The sequence below is a fragment of the Mugil cephalus genome, chromosome 10 (assembly GCF_022458985.1).
Source record: "Mugil cephalus isolate CIBA_MC_2020 chromosome 10, CIBA_Mcephalus_1.1, whole genome shotgun sequence".
NCBI classification, from domain to species: domain Eukaryota; kingdom Metazoa; phylum Chordata; class Actinopteri; order Mugiliformes; family Mugilidae; genus Mugil; species Mugil cephalus.
In genome coordinates, this window is record NC_061779.1 from 25,070,217 (window position 1) to 25,091,345 (window position 21,129).

The following is a 21,129-nucleotide window of genomic DNA, read 5'->3' on the forward strand; positions in this document are numbered from 1 at the left end:
ATTGCACCGCTGGAGAGTTCATTCAGGAAGTGATCTGACATAAGATCTGTAAGAACAGTTTGTTTTAGTTTTGTATTGTTGTAAAGGAGTCATCTACATTCATGAGTGTTATCTCTTGTATGTGAAGTTGTCTTACTCATCTCTAAATGCCTAAATACATTGAATTGCAGCCATGTGAGTTGCTGATTAGGCGTACCTAATAAAGTGGCAAGTGAGCATATTTCTCGATTGTCTGTTCATCAGACTTCACACTGCTCCCTCTGAAGGCACTGAAGGCTTTTCCATTTATTTTCACAGACTCAGTGGTACTCCACAACACAAAGGAACCAGACATCCTTTAGACAAAGCACTCCACATTAACCAAGGGAGCCACAACATAGAACCTGGATGAGCAGCTGAAAGAAGTCCAGTACTCTTTCTGCCTTGGGCGTAGCCAATACAAGGGAGCTGACTTTAGAACAAATTTAGGTTGACTGTTTGAACATTTCATTGAATTGCAGCGCTGTCATCCATTAGTTTTCAAGTAAAGCTGGATGTGTGTGGATCTGAAAATCCTTAAAAACCTAATTCAACCTGATTATCCGTCTGGAACTCTCAAGTGATAACTTGTCAAATTTAGTGGAGCACAACATCCTGGTATTTCCAGGAATACAGTTGTGGGTTCAGCCTCATAATAATAATACAACAGTGAATATAGGCAATCATCACTTTCTTTAGAGACGGAAACAGGAAAAATATTTCCTCTGAATAAATAGAGGGACGTGTCTGTGGTATTCACGTTTGGGCCCGTTAACCACAAACTACATACAGCACACTTTACATTGCAACCCACCATTGTTATAATGATTTTTGCTCTTTTTGTGCAGCCTGTGGTATCACTATATTTATATCTGGAATGAAAATGAGTGAGCATCGTTCCTGTTTTCAATCCTGAACACCAACTTCAGCACAAGAGGCATTATTCAAGCCAGACACCTGATGGTCCCACTTTGATTCCACACTGTGCTTCTGAAACAGTCCACTCTCTTCTAGTGTCGCTTTTCACCGGCAGATTTTGGAGGTTGGCAGCAGGAATGTGCATTTCAGCCACAGTGTGAGGCAACAGTGATTAGTCGTGGCTCAGAGTCCATCCCAGGCTGGGCTCTCTAATGCATCTTGAGACTGTTTGTGCAGTTATTGGCATTACATAATTAAAAATTAATTAACTGAATTAGAATTATCTATGTCGGCTGTTGTCAGACAAGTTTTTCCACATGAAACTCGAGCAAGAATAAGTTTTTTTGTTAACAGAGCTGGCTTTGCAAGGGGACATTGTCATATAGAACCATTAACAGAGACAACACTGAAAGACATGTTGTCTTTATAGTTATATCCAATACTGTAGCATTAGGATTTCTCAGTACATACACATATTTGGAAGTATGACATGTAATTAACCACTTCATCTGATTGATTCTTTACGCCCTCATTTGTACATGTGTATTTGCACTAGATATTTCGTATTATACGTATATTTTTATATTCCACTTCTAAGATTTTTTTTGTTAGGTTTGGGTGAACAGGAAAAGAATTTAATTGTAGTGGGAAACATGTTTCTATTGTGTGAATTTGACAATAAACTCTTTGGATCTTGAAACTTGGATTCTCTATTAAATGAAGTAAATCCAATGGGAGACGTACCTCTGAGTATTTATCATGATGTTCATGAAGTCAAGATTCAAGCCATGTCTACTGAGCTGTGAAATACTGTTTCTCCTATAGTCCCACTGTGCTGCATATGTGCTGACGAGACACAGAAAATTACTACTTCTACGACTGCAACTACTATCACACTGCCGTCACTACGAGACAGAAGAAGAGAGGGAACAGAGGGGAGGATAATGAGATAAACACACGTCTGACTGAGACATTCACGTGTCACTCTGTGGCCTTCTCCAGACTCTCTGGGCTGTGGGTGTAATGCGGGTTACAGTTCAAAATGTTCTTTTAATCAACACCAACATGGCAGGACAGCACACACAACTTTATTTCCTCGATTACCCACGTACAGGTGGAGCGTCATACCCCTAATTGTCCCATCATAAACAAAGAAAGGTAGGAACCAAAGTTACTCTATAAGGGGCTCAAATAACAACAGAAATTTTAAACATGTAAATAAAGTGCAGGATAATGTTGATGAAGAAATAATCGTGAAATAACGTTAATCCTGCAAGGTCGAAAATAATACTGCACAACTAAATACACAACACAAATTACTATAATGATTGAATCCAATACTAATGTGTGCAATAACTGGTTAAGGTTACACATGCAAAAGAGTATATTAACAATGTACACATTGATTTTTATATACAACTACACAGGGATAAGTGTATTGTAAATGTCCACAGCAGCTGTAAAGAAGCAAGCACAGTTTCTCTAAAGGGTCAGCTGGAGAGGAAACACGTCCGAGGCCCCTGGAGTGGCACAACTGTCCAACAGTTCAGATGCCCTGCTATCACAACCGTGTGAATGTGTCAGTACCATGTTTATGATTTCTATCGTATGTGGGCAGGTTAGAGAGGCACTTTACGAGGTACATTTGCGGCAGTGCTGCTTCACGTGAGGCCCAGACGTCTCTGCATGTCCACACCTTCACAGCCAATATCCCCCCGTGAGGTCACAAGCTCAGAGAAGGATCCATTCCCACTCCACACTCACTCCCCTTCACAGGTTTTAGCCAGGCAGCTGAGCTCTAGGAATGGCATGTTACAGCATATGGTATATTGTTAGCTTTGTGTGAAATGTCAAACAATGTGTGTAAGGTCCCGCTGGCCATGCTCTCACTACTTTTTTTTTTTTTTTTTTTGCAGTGCATTCCTGGAGTATCTCTCTGAAACCTTGTGAAACCCTCTGAAGCATTTGGATTGAAACCAATAAATTCACGTGAGATATTCTGCACTTCTTCCAGTCTCAGGATAAGTTCATGTGTAACTGGGAGCTGGTGACCTCTACAATATGTTTTTCTCTATTCCCAGTTTTGCTACAAATTCCACTTGGTTGCTTGTCCTCTGGGTTTTGCTCCAATGTCTTCAGGGCTTCAGCTGTGAGCTCTTCACTGAGCTGTTTCATACTGTACCAAATATCAGGTGTTATCATAAAGTTCATAAATGTTACATCATAAGGAAACCTCACACTGCTGCCAGAACATCCTGATCCTGATTTAAAGAGTGAAGATGAGTGAAGATTGAACCGTGGTCAGTGATGTCCAGAAACACTACAATGCTCTAAGCAGACTCATTGTGGAGCTTCTTGCACAGTTGAAATACTGATCTTATGCTGGGAAAGCAAGTATTTGTTTTTTATTTGTGCTCTTGTCGTTTTTGGTGATGGATATAAAAAAAAAACATGTTTTTAATGATTTTAGAGAGGTCTAAACAACACTTGTAGTAGGCCTATATAGAACCACTGTATTAGCATAGAGAGATTACTCCAGTATTAGCTTCTGTACTGTCTCCCAGCAAAATAGAATTTAAAATCCTCCCCCTTACATTCAAGGCCCCGAAAGGCCTCATAAAACCATAATGTCCCAACAGATCACTGCGATCTCAAAGTGCAGGTCTACTTATGGTTCCTAGAGTCCTAGAGCTCCCAGTTTGGGTTTGGGAGGCAGACACCATCTCTACTTTTAAGGTCAGGCTAAAGACTTTCCTTTTTGACAGTAGTGTTAGTATTTTCTGTATAGTTAGGGCAGGCTCAGGTAATAGACCTAGGTTGCTGAGCACCTGTTCTGTACTCCATTGTCTCTTTTTAAAATTTTTTTTTTTTACCCGTCCCCTCCACTCATACCCCATATTCTTATGAGTGTCCCTGGCCTGGAGCTGTATGTTTCTGATCTCAGTCTGCTATTCTACCCACTATCCTCTTGTTTATAACATGCATCCACTATTTCTTGTTTGTGTCATTTTTAGATTCTACATGTATGACAGAAGTGTGTTTATCTCATTCCTTCTGCTCCTCCTCAAAGTCGTGGCATTACTAAACTTGATTTACACTAGATGCCAGAGACCTACAAGCTGCTGTCTTTTACTGCCTTGTCGTTTAGCACCTTCCAGATCTTACCAAGATTCTCCAGAAAAATGTTTCTCACCACACCTACCAGTTAACGTTCCACTGCTGCCCCTAAATTAATGTAAATAATAGTTGAGTTTGGAGACGCTGGAAGAGCTGTATAGTATGCTTGTGAGATTTATGTCTTCTGTAGGAACCAGCGGGCCACCCTGGTAGAAACACTGACTGATATTGTATTTTCATGATATTTTTTCTGAAACTAAGACAAATATAGAATAACATTAGACCGGTCTTCCAGGTTTTAGTCAGATAAGAAACTGTGCCATGTTTGTCGGCCACAAACTGAAGCCAGTTAAATTATAATACAATAATCTGGTTAAATTCTGTGTGAGAAGAACGGACCTCATACCTGTGTTTGGCTCACAAACATACATGACCGTGGGTCTGCCGTTGTGTGTTTTCCATGTGTGTGTTCTGTCTGGTCTCTGGAGGCTTCAGGCTGTCTGACAGATCTCTGTCAAATTCTTCAGTCCCACACACCAAAACATGTTGAACTCAGTTCCCACTGTGTAAAACTACTGTTTACCACCAGAACGCCTCAAAACATCCAAAAACCTCTGAGAACCGACAAGACAACTAGCAAATACTGCAGTTAGAGAGGAACACATTTATTCTGTGCATACAAGGAACAACCAACATGCTGGTAGTTACAATACAAAGTACACTTCTATATGACACACAAAATCTTCCATTTTTAACCCAGTAACAGGAAATATAAGGTTGCACACAGAGACTTAATAAAAAAAAAAGATTCTGAACATAGAAAAAAACAGTATATAACACATGATAATACATTAGAGGCACAAATAATCCCTTCCTTGTTTTATCCTTTTTGTTCAGAATGGGTCTTTGACTGATCACAAGTTTGGGTTTGCAGCCATTAAAAGTGGAAAAATGTTCAGATACAGCTTAAATACGACACAACAATCATTTTTTAAACTAAAATGCAGACCGAAGTTGAACAAAGGTGAACTTTTCCTGCGTCAGTGGGACCTCCGCAACGGAATGGGCATTTCTTGAACGCATTACTTGAACAGGCTTTATTTAAAATGAGTAGGAGATGAAGAAATAATCATGAAGACTGGTTCAACTATGGCTTCAGACTGAATCTCTATTTCAGTCCACCTGTTGACTTGTTGACTGTTACTCTTTCTGTTATTAAATTATAAGTCTTAAAAGCCAGTTTTATTGACCAGTGGAAGAAGCACTTTAATATTGTGCTTCTTAAAATAGCTAAATAGCTTCAGTATAGTTGAACCTACATGATATACAAAATTCATGCAGTTCATATGGAAGAATTTGAAAAGATACAGCAAGACATCTACAAAGAGGACAAAAACACTTAGTGGTTTGACACCCCTACCACCCTTCCCTCCAAGAGAAAGACCTGCAGTGAGGTTCTGCATCCTGCCCTTAAAGGTCTTCCTCTGCACACTCAGACATCACTTCATCTTTGTATTCACTTTAATGTCAGAAACTCCTTCTCATATTGTTTCCTTGGCTACGTACTTTCATATATTTTGCACAGAAATCAACAAATACACCACCCAACTCTCAGTGTACCCCGCTAAAACATGTATGGAGACACAAACAGGGTGACCTTAGTGAGGTAGCGGCCCAGCAGGGTGTGGCGCTGCAGCTCACTCATCTCCACCTCGGCCTCCAGAGTGGCCGGACCCTGGATGGGCTCCACTAAGAGGAGGGTGCCCGTCTGCCGTCCCGAGCGCTGCACACTGAAATGGCCCCGTCCACGGCCGCCAGCCAGGCCGAAGCGCAGTGTGTCACCCAGCACACGAGCTGCAGACACCCGGAAGAGGACGCGTGGGGCGCTCATGTTGGACACCACAGCGAGGTAGTGGAAGGAGATGGAGTTTGGTGCCTGAGTGCAAGCCTTGTCTCCCAGCATGCACGGGTTCCTCTCGCAACGTCTGAAGAAACACAAAGATGTGGTTATTTTGCAATTTATTTTCACCTGAACTGACTGTTTCCTATTAAGCCTATGCATGTAATATTATGTTTGATGTTGATATTGACTGAATGTCATGTCCTGTACATTTGATTTCTTCGGCCATGCTAAAGTTGGACAATTACACAGTTGACATAAGTAGGCTATTACAGTTCTTACAGCTGATGATGAATTTAGAGCATTGCTCAATTAAGCTGTGCTTGTAAATGTACTGAATGAGTCTTGATTTGCTTCAAAGACCACCTACACTCAACAGTGGTGCTCCTACTAAGCAGCGTTTTGCCTCATTCATTCACTAACGTCAGATCAGGTCAGGTCAATAAATAATAAGTTGTTAAAACAGAGTTGTTCTCAGAGCGCAACACTGAGATGGGATCTGGGGAAGCACTTGGAGACGCCTGTAATATCATGTCTAACCACGCCTAAATGGTTATTTGCGATCCAGTTGTCCAGATCGAATCTTAATGCAAGATCTGAAGAGGCCCTAGGGAGCGCATGACGTGGAGGTCATGACCGAGTGGGGCTTGAAAACCCAGACAGGCACAGAGAGAAAGTGCCTATTATTATAGTATAAAAATACTATAAGGGCCACTAATGGCCTTCCACTGGATTGGCTGGAGGCTACACCATAAGCATGAGCTGGTGTCTTGAGGAGGCTGAGACCTCCACCTGCAGCCACAGTGGGCTGATCATCTGGCTGTTGGGTTGGACAGACCAGAGTCAGCGGAGGAGGTTGGACCTTCAGGCCCAACCCCGAAACTATTAGTGAGAGAGAGAAACAGCTCTTATTTAAAAACTCCTGCTGGTAATTTGATGACGCCATGATGACATCATCTAGAACATGCACGTGAAATCATAGCAAGGGAAGTCTCCATGGTTACAGCCACTGCGTGCCAAACAGTGACAGTTGAACATAGAGATTTGCCGAAATACAGTAACTGTAAATTGTGAAATTAATTAAAAAGTGGAGAAGAGCTGTTGTGCGATTGACTGAACCAACAGATTTAAAAAGCATTCAGAGATATATTTTTATATCTGCGACTGCCAAAGAAAAGAGGAAATGGATCGCTGCATTACGAAGAAACAGCTGGTATCCAGGCAACGAAACCTGATGTTGTGGTTCACATTTATTGTAATATTAATTAATGCTTTATTTTTTTGACGGAGTCATACCTTAATTTTACGTTACGCGGTCAGTTAAGTTTGTCCATGTTCTTATTTTGAGTATTTACGGCCGTAACTATTTCACTTCCAACAATAAACAATAAAACAATATTTGCAATCACTCCTCGTCATCCTTTTAATGTCCGGTGTCGGTAACAGATGTGCCCGAATATCCGGCGCTTCCGGATGACGGTCGGACGCTACAGTATTTAATGGCCAACGTTACTCAGTAAAGCTCTTAGCATTAGCATCTTTTATCTAGCTACATTTATCATAACTGACATGACCTAAAATTAACTTAAACTAATTGAAACAGAGGCTAATCCACTTTTCCAAATCCATTCCAGTTGCACTTAATGCGATTTTATAATCCGCATTTTTCCCGGTTTGGCTGTATTTACATTTTACCATGTTTTTGCCATATGGTCCCGAGGGCAGTGAAGTCAATGCATACCCTCTATAGCCGCGCCCACTACGGGCATGTTCAGGTTTTTTTTTTTTTTTTTTGATTTTAGAGGTTTATTTGAAACCACTCGGGAGGCTGGGGTTCGAATCCCAGTCAGGACAAACAGTAACATCCAGGCTGTGTTCAGTTCAGATAACATTGGCTGGTTTTAGATAAACCTCTAAAATCAAAACACTTTAACATGCCCATAAGGGGCGTGGTCATTAGCCACATGTGTTCCTGTTCTTGATGATGTCATCATGGCATCATCAAATCACCAGCAGGAGTTTTTAAATAAGAGCTGTTTCTCTTTCTCACTAATAGTTTCAGGGTTGGGCCTGAAGGTCCAACCTCCTCCGCTGACTCTGGTCTGTCCAACCCAACAGCCAGATGATCAGCCCACTGTGGCTGCAGGTGGAGGTCTCAGCCTCCTCAAGACACCAGCTCATGCTTATGGTGTAGCCTCCAGGCAATGCAGTGGAAGGCCATTAGTGGCCCTTATAGTATTTTTATACTATAATAATAGGCACTTTCTCTCTGTGCCTGTCTGGATTTTCAAGTCCCACTCAGTCAGACCTTGCACTAAGATCTTGCTTTAAGATGACCATCTATATTGAAACGCAAGGGACCATCACCAAGTGTCATCAGTCCAGGCATTAACATGCGTCTCCAAATACTTCCCCTGATCCCATCTCAGTTCCTTGCTCTCTATGCAAATAAACCTCACATCATCTGGGGTCCAGTAGAATATTTTAACATCTATTGGATTGTGTGTGTCATGACTTGGCAGACACACATAACTTATTATTTATTGATCTTGGGCGTATTGTGTTTCTATAAGCAGGAATTCTGCTGTGACCATGAGGCCAATCTTGTGTGGAAGCTGGAGACAGTTCAACACCTGCTGTAGGAGCTACAGGACTCATTCTCTCTCATTTTACCTGATGTTTGGGAACAAAGTATCTGGAAAGTTTTTTTAAAGAGGCGTCTAATGTCTTGTACAAACAGTTTTGTTATTTAAATGTATTTTGTATTTGTTACCGTGCTGCATCTTACAATAAATGTTTTAAGCTTAACATGATCTCTTTAGTTCATCATAATTTAGTTTACATATAATATCTAACTGAAACTTTACACCATACTGTGTAAATATGTTGTAAACACCTGTAGTAGTTAACAATGACACTATGAGGAAGTTGATGTCTAACACTATACACTAATGTTGAGAGAAACTAACACTGGTTAGTGTTGACAAGTATTAAATTTTAACTATGAAAAGAGTCAATAATAAATATGTTGGGAGTGTTAATATACCAACACTTCAAACTGAGTCAAATTAACACCCTGTGGTGTGGACCCATATAGACACTTGCTGAGATGAACTCTCATGGTGTTGGTTTCGTTATGCTGATTTTGCTGTGTAATAATAAAGAGTAATTAGTAGAAATAACAAAACAATAGAGCAAGAACAGAATTTTATGTCCTTCAGTTTCTAATCCTTGCTGTCTCTGTTGTTCTGGCTTTAAGGCTACGCAAACGTCTACCTCAGGGGAGGAGGGTAAACAGTCCATGTGCCCGGAGAGTGGGGTCCTCCATAACGCACAATGCCCTGCTCCTGCACCAGCTGAGGTAAATAGCCTCCAAGTAAGGAAGGATGCTGCTGGTTATTTTTCAAGCAGATTTTACCACACATTGCAGCACTTTCCTGTCAGCTTCGGGCCCCTTCATTGCCACAACTGTGCACATGTTGCACACTCTTATTATTTCCTGTATATACCTACTCTCTGACAGCCACCAGCCACAAGACTGAGACTATTTATGAAGAGCTCTAGATTCCATAATGTCACTTTTTCAGTAGGCTTGGTATGCACTGCATGTCATGAAGTCTTGTAACATGAAAGATCTCAAAGAAAACCACTGTACTGTGTTTAACAACCAAAATGCTGGTTTAGCACTATCTCTTAGCTGAAGGTCAGGAAAACTGTCAAATCCAAGCAATCCACAGTGAGGGCGTGAGGGGAAAGGACAGGAGCAATGACTTTAAGAGAGTTCATATAGTCCTTTTACTTAGTGAGCACAAATAAATAACTGTGTGACCTTTTTTTCTCTGTGTGATTCCTCAAACTCCTGGAATTCAGATGGTAGCACCTTTTGCTTCTCTGGAGGTTTTCCTATTTTTGATGGTTCATCCTGTATGCGTACATTTATACAACAAGCTTGTGGTATGTTGCAGCCTATTAATGCTGCACACAATATAAAAACTAATTTGATGGTCTTAGTAGTTAGTAAAACAATACAATGGTCTGAGGTCAGTGTGAGGTCAAAAAAGTGCCTTTAAATATTCAACGAGCTGTGGTTGTGGTCTAAATAGCTTCCTTCGCTTCTCATTCATCCCACGTTTCCTCTACAACAGAACAGAATCTGAATCTAAATCACTGTAGCTCTCCAGAGACTCTGCACTTGTTTATTCCCACAGCGAATCCCTGGATAATTCTGAACAATCTGATATCTGCTGAAATTATACCTTACACTACAGGCTTGAATGAATGAATACTCAGTGAGTGCTCTGAACACCACACGCCCATCTCTACACTTAGTCTTCATTGTGATCTTTGCTACCAACACCTGTCACCTTTGTGACATTTGCATTTTGCCCGTGTGCATATGATGCTTTTTGTATATACCCATTCACTCACACAGTGACATAACAATACAACCTTTCCAAACCTAATTTTTGACCTGTACTGTAAATTCACAACCACAGACTCTGTTTACTGTCAGAATGAAGGTTATGGTATTCCTCATTTGTTTACAATAACTGAGAGTCCTTGATTCAGAAACTACATCCTCCAAAATGATCACCCCATTTAATTACCGCCTTTCTGACTTTGTTTCATTGTTTCATTTTCACAAATGTGCCTAATGTTTTGTGAACTGAGTGTAAGCAAGTGGTGGAGATGCTCCCTGGAGATCATGTACACACCACAACGCTCTCTCCTCCCTGCATTACTGTAGCATGCAATTAGGATTCAGCTGTGGAAATAAATCAAACCTAAAATCGATTTGGTAAACACATCTCGTGCCATAAACGGTTGTATTCTTCCTGACTGATCAGCTGACTGGAGCCTGAAGACTCCGCAGTTCGCCTGAGGCCAAACCTCAGTCAGTGCAGTTTATGTTAGAGGAGGGAATCTAAATGATGGGTGGAGAGGGGAAGAGGTTGACACGGTGGTTAAAGTCATTGTTTTTAAAATCTCTCTCTATCGCTGTCATTGAGTCTTTGTCCTCTGAGGTGAGAGGTTTATGAGTTTCTTTGTCTCGTCTGCCCAGTTTCTCTGCTTGTTTTGTTTGTTATGTAGCTAAAGTAGTGTTTAGAGATTTAGGGTTTGCGAACACACGCAGGAGGCACGCCATGCACAAAACCCAACCTGAACACAGCTTTAGTCTTGTTTCCATGTTCCAATGTCAACTTCCCAACACAATATGTATTGAGAAAGGTATTGGATTATGAGGAAATGTACTATGTATGTATGTGTTTTGCTTTGGATACACTGTTCCAAAATGACACCCAGTGCTTAATCTGGAAGAAAACTTCTTCCTGTGTCCATAAACGAATGTTTTCTGTCCTCTGTGTTTCATTCAACATTGTGCAGCCAGTTGTAAATCCACATCAGACGCTGGCTAATAGACTTTATATTGTGATTATTTCCAAGTCAAATACTTATCTCTTTTCTGGGGTTTGAGAAAGTGCACATTTTAAATGCTTATCAATTAAAATTAGATGGTGTTCCAACCACCAGTGGGCCTAGTGGTAGCCCTGCATCAGGATGAGCTGCATTCTACCAAACAGCTCAGAAAAAAGCTGTGAGCAGAAGGATGGAGAGTTCGTACAGGAGGCAGAGAGGGTGAGACAGAATGATGTAAATGATGAAGATTAGTGGGGAAATGATGAAGATTTTGAGGAGGAGGCTCTTACATTGATGACGTCTTGATGTACGTGGCGTTTTTCATGTGCGGACACTCCACTGTCACACACTGGAAACCTCCAAAGGTGTTCACGCACATCTGGTCTGCTGTGCAGTTGTGCATCTGGGTTTCACACTCGTCGATATCTGAACGCAAAAGGCCAGAGGTGAGTGTCGCAAAATACAAGTCCACTCACCTCCACAGTAATTTTCCCCTGAGCTGAGAGGACAGGCTCTGTTTGCTCTGACCTGTGCAGCTGCGGCCGTCCAGGGCCAGGTCGTAGCCGGCTGGACAGAAGCAGTGGAAGCTTCCAGGTGTGTTGACACACTGATGGAAACAGAGGCGGCCGGGCTGACCGAGAGGAAACAGATGACACTCATCGATATCTGAAACACAGACAGAAGTTGATGAATTCCTTCCTAGGTCAAGTAATAAAGCAGCTATTTTTTTCTTTGACTTAATGAATGGTCAAGAATACAATGAAATGTCTAGCCAATAAGGGATATAATCATCATTTAGCAAAGCACGTTATATAGAGAAATAGATATCTGTCACCAGTGCAGATGTTGTTGTCACGGCCCGATATGGTGAAACCCACATCACAGGTGCAGCGGGTGGATCCCAGGAAGTGGGTGCAGTGAGACGGTCGGACAGAGGAGGGGATCTGCAATGAAGAGGTGTCGGGAGAAGATGCTGAGGAGGAGGAAGTGGAGGAGGATGCTGACAGAGCAGCCGATGCTGGGAAGGAGGAGGAGGAGAGGGAAGGAGCAGCAGGGGAGAAGGAAGCCAGAGAGTTGGTGGTGGTGTTGAGGCCTGAAGAGAACATATGAATAAAAATGGTGAGCCTGAGTCAGGATTGTTCTCGAAATGTTTTGAGCAAATGTGATGTCTCACGTCTGCACATGGGCTGCTGGCCGCTCCACTTCAGAGTCTCCAGACACACTCTGGTCCGTGGACCAATCAGCTCGTAATTCGGCTTGCAAATGAAGTGGACCTCGTGGCCGACGCCAAACACTCTGCCCAGTCTGCGGCCGTGAGCAGGGGGGTCTGGTTTGGGGCAGGATTCTGGGAGTGGACAGAGGCAGCTTCAGTTATAGTCTGAGATGATGTTATTCAACCAGCCGTGCTAGTTGTTTTTTAGATTATACCCATCGTCATCTAAAACAGGCCTGGTATTTGTTTCCAGCCATTCAGAAAGCAGTTTTATGTGTTGTTCAAACACTTTGCCTATATCTGTCTCGTCTACTACAGCTCTATTATCTGCATCTACATCACTACATCATATGCAGGTACTCGAGTTCTTTCTGCAGCTCAACAATATCCTTAAACATCTCTTTAATTAGAATCCTTGCTGTTGTACACAAAGCATAACCAGGGCGTGGTAACACAACATTAAGATCTCATTATGTGGTGGGGTTCAACAGAGAAAAACACAATCAAACTCTCTTTAGTATGTTACTTCTCTGCCCCCCCACCCAAAAAAACTAAAACAAAAACACCAAAACAATTAGATTGGCTAGCACATCTCTTCTGGAGAATACTCAGTTCCCAATGGAGCGACTCCAGACCAACATTCCACCACAAGGAAATTTGTGGGCAGGGAAGTTTGTCGGGCTTCCAGGCTACTTTCAGTGTGCTGCCAATAAGTGAACTGCTGTCCACAACATCATTTGAAAGTGAGAGTTAGAACCTCCTCCAAAAAAAAAAAGCTTTATGCCTTGAAGGAAAACGGAGTCTTTCATGTTGTTTTTCTACATCAGCTTTTTGTCTTCGTAGGCCACCCTCTGTTGTCTCTCACCATTTTTGCCAGCTCTGAAGATGGCCATGGTGCTGTTGTGCAGAGCACTTATTTTCTTTTTGAGCGAGCGCAAGCCCTGCTCGTATGACGCCTCATGGACCGCCAGCATCTTCTCCACCTGTCGCAGCGAGTTGAGCAGATCATGAGTGGACGGACAGTCCTGTGGGTGGGATGGGGAAAGGTTAGCGGAGAGACTTTGCTGCTGGCTTCATCAAATCCTACGACTGAAGTAAAATTTAAAGGTTCTGTACTGTCCTCTCACAGACAGATGTGAACAGTATACATTTAGTTATGCAGAGGGAAAGCACTGACTACTCCAGACTACTAACTCGGTCTGTCTGGAGTGCTATCAGGTGTGAGGTCTATACATAGAGGTGAGCTTTTCAGAGTTGCAGTAACACCAGGGTGAAATCTGGACCATTGCTGACCTCACATAACCAACTGAAACACAGCACAACCCGACTCCACCGCCACATAATGAACCTGTGGGTTTGCGTTTCAGCGCTGGCAGGCGTTTGTTTCTGGTTTGTTACATGCGGTGACCAAATGAAATGGAACAAGGGTGAACTTGAGCTCTGCATGCTGCGCTGGCTGCAGTTACCACAAATAAGTACACTGAAGCTGAAATATATACGTAAACTAAAAAAAACAAAAAAACAAAACAAAAAACAAAACAAAAAAACAAGGCATCAACACACCAGAAGTGGGCATCATGTGCTCTGGTAATTCACTGACAGAAGAAGTCATGGGAATAATATTTAGTGATACTAAGTGGAACATCTGAGATCGAGCCTCTGGCTGCTTATAGGTTTCTTTTACATTAGACAGATGTAGAAACTTAATTCATGTTTATATACAAATGCAGAGTTTCTTTTTTGTCTCATTGATAAGTCTGTCTTTCATGTTGACAAGCTTCTCTGTAACAGCTGTCTGTCAAATACATTAGTTTTGATGTCTTAACTAATTTGCAGTGGTCGGAACTACTTTATGTTCATCACTAAATGGACAAAATCACATATATGTCTTCAGCCATTCTGTCCTCTTTATATATTTTATCAGTTGTCCTGATGAAATCTGTCATGCAATATATGAATTACAGTAGGGGCTATATTTAATGCTAGAATTTAAAATTATTTTTGCTCTCATGATCCCTGATGATCCCAGAATCTTGATTTATGTAAATTGACCTGTTTGTAACATTTATTATAACTGCACATAATTCTTCAAAGTTTCTTTTCAACAAACAAAATGTTTCACACTTTCAAAAATAAACCAAAATGTCTGTTCTGATTACTGAGAGTAACGTGCCTCCGATGCAACCTAAACACCTAGGTAGAGAAGAGCAGTTGATTTTATTGTTTCTGCAATAATTCTTTGTGTTCAGTAGGTTAGTACTTTGCCATTACTTATTCATCTGTCACCTTAAGCGTTTGCCCTTAAGTAACTTATCTGGTATATAGCATGCAGGTTAGTAGAATTCAATTAAACAAATGCCTGAATGCCCATAAAAATGAAGCAGAGTTTGCTGGTGTCCACAACTTATGGCCTCATGTTAGACATGAGTTAGAAAAAGCTCCTGTCCAGTCCTGATCTGTGATTTTCTTTTTCTGTTTATTCTGTATTTATGATGACCCGAAGAGAGAAAGTATACAGAATTTTACAATATGAAAAAAAAAGGTCTGAAAAATGACTTAATTTCTGTTGACACCTGTACTCACCTGAGCAGATGAAAATGAGAGCTGATTTAGAGTCATCATCAACACAAAGATCCTGACAGCCTTCATCCTGGACAAGAGCTCCATCCTAATCCTCAGAAACCAGCTCCTAATGAACTCTAAGTAGTCTGGAGATCCGCTCTGCGTCTTCAGCTCTGCAAATCTAAATCATTCCCTCTCTCACTGTTTCTTTTCGAGGGCACTTGCCAAATTTCTCTGTCACTCACTCTCAACCCTCCTCCACCTCCACCTACCTCCCTGTCAGACATTATGTAGGCGGGAGAGCGGCGCCCACATCTGGAACATGCGCTTACTTTTTTATCATAAGCATCCCCAGAAATACACTCTCAAATTATAGTCAGTCAGCTGGCAGTGGTGTCTTTTAATCATCACCCTCACAACAAAGCAGTGACATTCTGGTGACTATTTCACATTCGCTCTACAACTCAGGAATGTGACTTATGCTCCAATTACAGCACTTTTTTTGAAACCCTAAACTTGCTGTGTTGCAGGATAATGTTGTGTGGCTCCTAAATGACAAGGCAGCTATATCTCAGGCAGTGGCGCATAGCTGATGATCCCCTGCCGGGAAAAGAGCGTCAGTGATCCTGGAAGAAATCCCAAAAGCACCCAGGACTTTAACTCATACAAAAAGTCATAAAGCACTATAATGGGAGCGTTTAAACACACTATGATAAGGAACCTATAAGTAGGTTATAGCACTCAGCACACGAAAACTTGAAATTTTCAGTGAAAATACATCATAAGATTTAAGAGAATAAGGTGTAATTGAGGGTTCTTAGAGAGCAACTCCCACCCTCCCATGCCTCTCCTTTATTCCACTTTACCTTAAAACAGAGGTCTTCCACGTTTTTCAGTCCAAGGACTGAAACTGACTGCAAGATTAATTAGGGACCCCCTACCTATATGTTCTATATTAAACTTGGCCTAGTTCTATTGATAAATATACATTATTATTATCATTTTGCATTCAGTAGTAAGCTCTTCAAATAATCCATCTTGGGTGGCACAGTGGAACAGTGGTTGCAATTATGCCTCCCTGTGAGAAGGTCTGGGTTCAATTCAATTCAATTCAATTCAATTCAATTCAATTCAATTCAAATTAATTCAATTTTATTTATATAGCGGCAATAACAATACAAATTGTCTCAAGACGCTTCACAAAAACCAGCCTGCAACCTCCAGAGCAAGCCTGAGGGCGACGGTGGCAGGAAAAGCTCCCTTTTAACAGGAAGTAACCTTGAGCAGAACCCAGCTCATATGGAGGGAAACATCTGCAGAAGGCCAGCCAGGTAGAAACAGAGAGAATGGAAGAGCAGGAGAAACAAGATAAACAAACTTCTGTCATAGATACATACACCAAGCTGGAGGAAACACGTAGGATCTAGTATTATAGTGCTGAATATGGAGTGCTGAATATCTGATCTGTGGAGTTCTAAGCTAGTATTAGTATTATATAATGCAGTATTGTAGTATTATATAATGCTGGTATATACATATATATATAGCTGTGGAGTTCTAAGCTACATCTGCTGCCTGCCTGAAGTCCAGCAGATGTAGCTGCTCAGATATTCAGCATTCCAGACCAGAGACCCTCACAAGAAGATGGAGGGGAAGGGAAAGAGAGAGAGTGATATCAGTGATTAGTAATAGAAAATAAATTATAAGAGATAGAAAGTAAAATTATAAGATATTAGAGGACAGGAGCCAGAGAAGAAAGAGGAGAGGACATGTCCTCAGTGCATCGTCCCCCTGCAGCCTAGGCCTATAGCAGCATAACTAAGGGATGGTTAAGTCAGCCCTAACTATAAGCTTTGTCAAAAAGGAAAGTCTTAAGCCTGACCTTAAACGTAGAGACGGTGTCTGCCTCCCGAACCCAAACTGGGAGCTGGTTCCACAGGAGAGGAGCCTGATACCTGAAGGCTCTACCTCCCATTCTACTTTTTGAAACTCTAGGAACCACAAGTAGACCTGCATTTTGAGATCATAGTGATCTGTTGGGACAATATGGTTCTATGAGGTCTTTCAGATATGATGGAGCTAGGCCTTTTAAGGCCTTAAATGTAAAGAGGAGGACTTTAAATTAAATTCTAGATTTTAAAGGGAGCCAATGAAGTGAAGCTAAAACTTGGGTAATATGATCTCTCTTGCTAATTCCTGTCAGTGCTCTTTCTGCAGTGTTTTGAATCAATTGGACAGCTAGACAGTAATGAGTTACAATAATCCAGCCTGGAAGACACAAATGCATGAACTAATTTTCCACATCACCCTGAGAAAGGATTTTCCTAATTTTGATGATATTACGAAGGTGGAAAAAAGCAGTCCTGGTCACCTGCTTTATGTGAGAATTTAAGGACGTATCCTGGTCAAATCTAACACCAAGGTTTTTCACTGTAGTACTGGAGGCCAAGGTAATGCCATCCAATGAAACCAGGTGATTAGATATGAATCTCTGACATGTTAAGAGCCACATACAATGACTTCTGTTTTGTTTAAAAGTAAAAAATTACAGGTCATCCACGCCTTTATGTCTTTAAGGCATACTTGGAGTTTAACTAGCTGATTAATTTCCTCTGGTTTCATGGATAAATATAGCTGGGTATCATCTGCATAGCAATGGAAGTTTATGCTGTGCTTTCTAATAATATTGCCTATGGGAAGCATGTATAATGTGAATAATATTGGTCCTAGCACAGAACCCAGAGTAACTCCATAGCTTACTTTGGTATATATAGAAGAATTATTGTTAACATGGACAAACTGGAATCTGTCTAACAGATGTGATTCAAACCAGTCTAGTGCAGTTCCTGTACATTTGATCATACTTTCAAGTCTCTGTAGTGGAATACTGTGATAAATAGTGTCAAATGCAGCACTGAGATCTAACAGGACAAGTATAGAGACAAGTCCATCATCCGAAGCCATGAGAAGATCATTGGTAACTTTAACCAGAGCTAGTTCAAGTCATGTGTTTTCTCCAGGTACTCTGGTTTCCTCCCACATGCTCATTAGGTTAATTGGTGACCTTAAATTGACCCTAGGTGTGAGTGTGAGTGTGAAGGGTTGTTTGTCTCTGTGTTAGCCCTGTGATAGGCTGGCTACCTGATCAGAGTGTACACCCCACCCGAAGACAGCTGGGATAGGCTCAGGCAACCCCCGCGACTGCAGTAAGGATAAGCAGTAGTAGAAGATGAGATGAAATATCACACATTTTCAAATATTAATTTTTTATTTCAAACATGTGCAACAGTAGGATGTGCAGTGAAACTGCCGTAAACATACACATACCTGATCTTAACTGTGTGTGTTAATATGAAAGTTAAAAAAAGTAAAACAAAGCTGTCCATTCCGGCCTCAGTAATTGGCTGATGGGAGTGAGCTGCACTTTAGTATATTTAAAAATATATATATGTTTAAAACCAACCAAAGATTTTGCAACCCTCCTGCAGTACCTCTACGGATCCCCTGTTGAAGACCTATGCCTACCTATGCCATGCAGTACATTAAATTGAACAAATTACTTGCAAAGCAGTAAAAGATAAAAAACTCAAACTTTACTATAAATGTCCAATAAATTGATAACCATGAGGTCATACATGTAGCACCCTTCTTTCTCAAGGAATCCTTAATGTTGAAATGTTACCAGCTATGGTATTTGCTTCATATGTCCAAAACCAACTCATCCCATCTTTACAGACTGTTCCAGTTTGAGTTTAAAACCCTCATAGACATAATCTGGTTGGAATTTTCAGTAATTCTCATTTAGGGATTTATACTGACTATGACAACCACTGCCCAATGTGCTGTTGGTCATTTACATGCCAGCAAAACAGCTCCAACCAGCGGGGGCATGGACTCTATGAGACCTCTGAAGGTGCCCTGCGGTATCTGGCACCAACGCGTTAACAGCACATCTTTAAAGTCCTGTAAGCTTCATGTTCGGGCCTCTGTAGATCAGACTCGCCCCAGCACATCCTATCAATGGTCAACAGTTAGTCCATGCTCTGAGATGAATGACTGACCTCAAAGAACTACAAAGCTCGACTGTGACGTCATCTAATGTGGCTCATGTTAGGATCAAATAGTTGAACTTGAACACACTGTATAGACTATAGCCAACAGCTGGCTGGCTGTGTGAAAGAAAATTACTCTTTATCACTGGCGATTTTGATTTGTAAATTCTGGTAGGGCCATGCAGGAAAATCTTATAATGCAATCCAGAAATACTATAATCAATGCCCTCACAACAAAAGTACAGAGGCCGGAGAAACTACATTATCAATTCCATTTAGATTAAAAATAAATTAGACTCATGACCGCCTTTTGAGAAGCTTTTCCACTCCTGGTTGAATAACCTAGTTTTGTCTTCTTCTTCTTAAGAAACAATTAAATCGTAGATGTGATACCCAACTGCCCAAACTGAAGTGTACGCTGTACACACGCATTCACGCACAGCAGTTCAACAGTCCACAACACTGCAGGCCAGGGCCATCTCATCAAGCAGAAACAGAGATGCAGTATCAGGCACAATGTACTATTCACACACAACTACACTACAAGATGTGTCTAAAAAGGAAATTGCATTCATCAAATGAAAACTGCAAACATTTCATTGGAGACAAAGTTTTTTTTATTAACTTATGCGCAACAACATTTTTATCGCGGAAAGCTTATAATCCTCAACTGCACAGCAGCACTCTCTGGCGGGGCCCCATCGGCCCCTAATGCAAAGATGCCCCTATTGAAGCAGTAGTCTGTATAAGTCATTCAAAAGGGAAATGTGTAAGAGCTGGCATTAGCTGTGAAACTAGGAAGAGCTAGAAAGAATGTACAGAGTTGGCCTCTCCTGAACCACACTAATCAGTTGATCTACACTTATTTCATTAGATGATAAAGAATTCATGTGGTTCTATGGATGGTCCTGAAGTCAAGCCAAAATATCTTATATACTACATAATCCATGTGTGTTCCCAAGAGGTAACACTGCTGCTTCCCTCTTTTTTCCATCAGTCTCAGCTCATACTAAACTAGTGTTAGCTGGTTGTTCAACAGTTGGTTCAGGCCGAGCCAGATTTCTATGAAATGTCCTGAGGACATTCCTGCTTCCCAGAGGATGAAGTTTGTATACATCAATTAACCCATGCCATTTCTCTTTTGTGAAGCTGGGGAAATAATTCAGGCACAGAACAAACAGTAATTGAGTAATTGTAAACAAAAACTGTGAAAAGCATTTTTTTTATACTGTACACATCTTGTCAGATAACAATTTTCAAAAATTCCCTGCTGACCTACGATGGAATACAGGGTTACCATAGGAATCCTGGTGTTAAACTGTGTGGCTTATAAATATACCATTTACCATAATCTTTATATAATGCAGCATTAATAAATCAAGGAAGTCTACACCAACAAACTGTGTATGCAGCCTGAAGTCCAGCAGGTGCTGATTCAGCCTCTGACATGCTGAAATGCTGTTGTTGTGTGTTAAGGTTAGATGCCACATCAGACATGCAAAGAATGCTGATGCCCTCAGAAACGTTTCTCCACATGTGGCTCAGCTGCATTTTGGAAAATTACTATTTACGTCGGTGACAGCGCTAATTACAGTTTGAAGTTTTTGATTTCCTCAAAACCACATCAGAGCTGGGGCTCTGAAAACAAAGGTGATTTACAAAAGTGTGGTGCCACAACATAAACTGACTGCAGGCTCCCTTTGAGCATGTTTGAAATGATTTGTGTTGCTTCCTTACTGTTGGGTAAAGATGTCTGTAATCATACCTGTAGTCTTCCACGATAAGCAGCAGAGGAAGTATTCAGGTGTTTGATTTAAGTAGAAGTGCAGTAATGTAAATTAACTACATTCAAACTCATACTTCACTGTACATATATAAATAAAAGGTACTAAAAGTGCTGAATCACCCATGAGCATCTGCATTACTGATGT

General features: G+C 41.2%; 1 protein-coding gene across 1 annotated transcript; it reads right to left on the reverse strand.

The window, feature by feature from the left end:
- Positions 1-4,697: 4,697 nt before the first annotated feature.
- Positions 4,698-15,326, reverse strand: LOC125015055 (fibulin-7-like). Its single transcript, XM_047596700.1, has 7 exons — positions 15,168-15,326; positions 13,450-13,609; positions 12,546-12,716; positions 12,207-12,464; positions 11,900-12,037; positions 11,662-11,797; positions 4,698-6,038 (listed from the first exon to the last, which is right to left on the reverse strand). The coding sequence occupies exons 1-7, from the start codon at positions 15,249-15,251 to the stop codon at positions 5,678-5,680; spliced, it is 1,308 nt and encodes a 435-aa protein (XP_047452656.1). The 5' UTR covers positions 15,252-15,326; the 3' UTR covers positions 4,698-5,677.
- Between the last annotated feature and the right edge of the window lie 5,803 nt (positions 15,327-21,129).

Bases quoted from the DNA above. Each gene is read 5' to 3' on its own strand.
- LOC125015055 (XM_047596700.1), bottom strand. From the start codon at position 15,251: ATGGAGCTCTTGTCCAGGATGAAGGCTGTCAGGATCTTTGTGTTGATG. The intron at 13,610-15,167 runs GTGAGTACAGGT...TCCCACCCACAG, and splicing joins TCTCATTTTCATCTGCTCAG to GACTGTCCGTCCACTCATGA. The intron at 12,038-12,206 runs GTGACAGATATC...TCTGTGTTTCAG, and splicing joins TGACAACAACATCTGCACTG to ATATCGATGAGTGTCATCTG.